The following is a 4,246-nucleotide window of genomic DNA, read 5'->3' as shown; positions in this document are numbered from 1 at the left end:
TAAATAATTAAAAATCAAGGCTTGATCATATTTTTTTTGGGTAAAATAAGCGTAATCTAGAAGCCTTTGCCTTTCATATAAGCCATATTTGATACCAAATGATCAACTAGTAGTCAAGTTATTTTTTGTTGGTCCTAAAAGTTGGATAGGTGACAATAATTTTGTAAGGTAGTGTATATATTTATTTTTATTTACTTAATTTCTATAGCATGTTGTTGAAAAGTTTAAAGATTTCAAAACAGTAGGTTGGGAGTTATTTCCTGAAATAATTTGATTTTGGCCAGATTAACATCCACAATCCAAGCATTGTAAGGCACTCATTATTAAATCACTCATCACTAAAAAAAACAAAACTTAATTTTAAAGATCAAATGTCTACCACTCATTTTACTTTTATAAATTACCATACTCAAACTTGAATAATTGAATATTCTGTTGTTGTAATTGTAAGTCTATTGTTAATTTTCAGGCATTTTTTCAAAAAATACTAAACAGATAAAAGTGTTACTTTTGTTACTTTGCAAAAATGCTCCTCAAGTCAATAACCATCATATAAAACTAAGTTCTTGATTCAAAAATAAATAAATAAATCACCAGATAGGTGTTGAAGGGGAAATTTTGCAACAATGCTGACTCAAAACCTTACAAATGTGTCATCTGAACAACCACACAAACACAAAGAGGAACAACCATTAGGTTAGAATAAAGATACTTTACTGTTCTTTTTCCAGTGTCTGTAATATTAAACATTTACGATAATAATACACCCTTGAAAGGTGTATGTGTTTTGTGCAAGTCAAATACAGTTAATAGAAGTACTACAAGTACAACAGCAACATTTCTCTACATCAGAACACATAGGACCGTCATTAAAATAGGGGGGGTTTATATATCGAGGTTATTAAATCGTCATTATTACTCTTTTAGGTTTCATCTCTTAGTTTCATAATCTTGTTTCACACATGGAAGTAACAAACACTAGAAAGAAACAGGGAATGGGTCAAATGATGGAGTCAATAGCAGGTTGAGTGATTCTTCAGGAATAAGATGAGGTGTGAAATGTAAAAGGCATCTTGGTGATTAGTAGGCATGATTGGCCACAAAGAGAGACTCTCCAGCAGCCGCACCCTTATCTCCCGAGGACACATACTTTCCAACACAGGCCTGGCTGTTGTTCTGCAGATTTGGGAAACACAAGACAAAAATGTAAATCAACATGAGAAATTCTCAGCCTCCTTCTGAATTGATACTTTCATGTCTTTATTTCCAATGCTGAAATTAAACATTGGTCTTTTAAAGTCTGTGAATTCAAAATGTACAATGTCTAATTTGCTAGCGTACATTGTTGTTCTTTAGGTGAACAATTAATTAGTGCAAGTTAATCCATTGAAAATAAATGCATAAATGCATGATTAATTGAAACTGTAAGTTGGACATGCGTAATTTCTAAATCGTGTTACAGCATGATTTTCCTGCAGTATGGTATTTGAACCAATCATAGCGCAGCACACCTAAACAGTGTGTGAGAACAGGAGACAGAATAGCGTGCGTATAGAGCAATGATGAATTCAGCACAGTGCTTGGTGCTAAAAAAGTCAACATCTGTGGTATGGGATTAAGTAATTTTGGATACAGAAAGGCTGATGTATGGCAGAACCAGGTAATTTGTAAGGCAATCATATATTGCGTATAAAAGTGTGTGGAAAGTGTGAGCGGGTCACTTTCTTAAGCATTTTTAATGTGCTTTGTGGTTGCTCCTTTGTCATTGCTCAGTGACCATCAACCGTTTTCTCAGAGGATGATAACCTTACGAAACAGTGCTGCAGTTCCGATTCAAGTTTCATGTATGGAGAGAATGAAAAGCACTTCAGGTGTCTTGTGTTTGTCTGAGGTAACTTAAATGTGTATATTTCACAGAATGTATGAAGCTAATCAGTCAGTACTTGTTACGTTCAAGAAAAGTTACGGCAATTTAAAATAGTTACATTTTAAGTTTGTCTGATAAAGAGAGGTTTTCAGCTGGGTGCACCTGGCATACAAGCACGAGAGTGCTGCTCTCAATATGTGCACGCAATCAATCTACCTCCATTGGAAATGATGGACTTGTGCGCACAAAAGACGCAATATGTGAATGACCCCTTTCACGACAGCGCCACAAAGAGGTCTATGATCTATGCATGTCAAAACAAATCTGTGAACACGCACGCAACTACTTCTGATATTTGGTCAAACAGAACATCAAAGCACACACACACACACACACACACACGTTTTGCTTTAGGTCTGTTCTAAAAATACAGCTTTACTAGGTGATTTTTATTTTATGTCTGTTTTAAAGACATGATACAGATCTTTAGTGAATATCTAATTATTTTTCCTTTTGAAATATATTTCAGAGTCACACTGTAAACACAGATTCAGTCTGTCTGAGACAAAATTGGGATTAAAATCTAAATATTGTTCAAGTAAACCGTAATAGGCTTCTTTTGCCCATATCATAATTCCCAGACTATATTATTCTTTATGCTATTATCCTTATAGTCATAGTGTTGATTTTTACTCTCTTGTTAAACTAGTTATTAGAATGTCACATTTATTGATATGGCTGATGGCTTACAGAAAGAAGCAGTTGCTGAAATAGGTTTTTGAATTCACAGATTAGTAACCTCAGATGATCTTAAGTTCTGGAAACTTACAAGAGCTCTCTTTATGAACTCCTCCTGGCAGGCCTTGCCATTCTCCTTCTTGCCACCCCAGGCTTTGAGGGCAGATGCCTGCAGTGCACGACCGTAGGAGAAGGTCAGAGCCCAGGGCCTGTGAAGAGGACACTGGTTCATGGCATTGAGGTTGAGCGTGGCCTCCTCCTCACTCTGGCCTCCAGACAGGAAGGTGACGCCTGTATCATTAAAAGGTGTGGCAAAATGAGTCGGGAACGTGAAAACGATAATGAATGATAAAATAATGGACATGCTCTAGAAGTTATCTGTGATAAGGTAAGGCCTGTGTCATCATGAGCGGAGTTAGCAGAGGCCTGTTCACACCAAACACAACTATTAATATTATGATAAATACATTTGTATCAACACTGATGAACGATAAAAATCTGGTTATTTTTAGTTGATACTTTGTAACACCGCTTGTAAGCAGCAGATGAGCTCAGTGAGCTTCTAGCGCAGTGGTCACCAAACTTGTTCCTGGAGGGCCGGTGCCCTACAGATTTTAGCTCCAACTCTAATCAAACACACCTGAACAAGCTAATCAAGGTCTTACTAGGTATACTTGAAACATCCAGGCAGGTGTGTTGAAGCAAGTTGGAGCTAAACCCTGCAGGGACACCGGCCCTCCAGGACCAAGATTGATGACCCCTGTTCTAGCGCATCTGACCAGTGAATCTTTATTTTAACAATGTAATAATATAATCAAAATACTTTAGTGATTATAATCAGTGTAGTGGAATAAAAACCCTATATTCCCTAGCATTTTTAAAAGAGGCAACACAAAAATGCTAAAATTAGCACTGAATACATGAAGTACGTTTATTTTTACACTTCAATTTGCAAAGTTATAACCAATCGTTTTTTATATAGTCATCATCTTTGAAAAGTGGCCTCAACTTCAAGTAGTGCTTCTTCACAATGACATCCGTAGCCAAGCCCCTTTTATATGAGAGGATTCTGACTAGCAGTCAGTGTTTTATTGTTTGTTAGCCAAGAAAAAAGAAGTTCTGAAAGTGCTCCCAACAATATCATCTTTACATCTTTATCATTATGGTTGTAGTTTATACTCTGCTGTTGTTTTACATTCAGAACTATTTTTAGAACTCAATTGTTATCTTTATAGTTATCGTGCTTTGGATTTGAAACGCCCCTAATCGTGGTTGAGTACTGACCGGGCACAGCAGGAGGAACGGTGCGACGGAGAGCTGTGACTGTGGCCATTGCGATCTCCTGAGGGGTGTTTTTCTGGGAACACGCGTGTCCTGCAGTCACCATGTTGGGTTTGAGCAGAGTGCCCTCCAAGTAGACATGGTGGTCGGACAGGGCCTTGTACACAGCAGCCAGAACCTTCTCAGTCACATACTGGCACCTCTTAAGGTCGTGGTCACCATCAGGCAGAATCTCAGGCTCAACGATTGGAACGATGCCATGCTGAGGAGGAATGCAAGATTACATTAGCGTTCAAAGCATTCAGAAGAGTGGGGCTAAGCAAATGTTCATTTATCATTTTAAATTACCCATATTTTAAA

General features: G+C 37.4%; 1 protein-coding gene across 2 annotated transcripts in view; it reads right to left on the bottom strand.

Annotated features, from left to right (window-relative positions):
* Positions 1-692: 692 nt before the first annotated feature.
* Positions 693-4,246, bottom strand: part of aldoaa (aldolase, fructose-bisphosphate A a) — an 11,062-nt gene continuing 7,508 nt past the window's right edge. For both annotated transcript variants that reach the window (XM_087242268.1, NM_194377.2), the window contains 3 exon segments: positions 3,890-4,148; positions 2,697-2,896; positions 693-1,176 (listed from right to left, as the gene is read on the bottom strand). In XM_087242268.1, coding sequence (XP_087098394.1) covers positions 1,081-1,176; positions 2,697-2,896; positions 3,890-4,148 — 555 coding nt within the window. In that variant the 3' untranslated portion in view covers positions 693-1,080.

This window comes from Danio rerio, chromosome 3 (assembly GCF_052040795.2).
Source record: "Danio rerio strain M-AB ecotype USA chromosome 3, GRCz13ab, whole genome shotgun sequence".
NCBI lineage: Eukaryota > Metazoa > Chordata > Actinopteri > Cypriniformes > Danionidae > Danio > Danio rerio.
The sequence above is the reverse complement of the archived record's forward strand: the minus strand, read 5'-3'. Positions and strand labels throughout refer to the sequence as shown.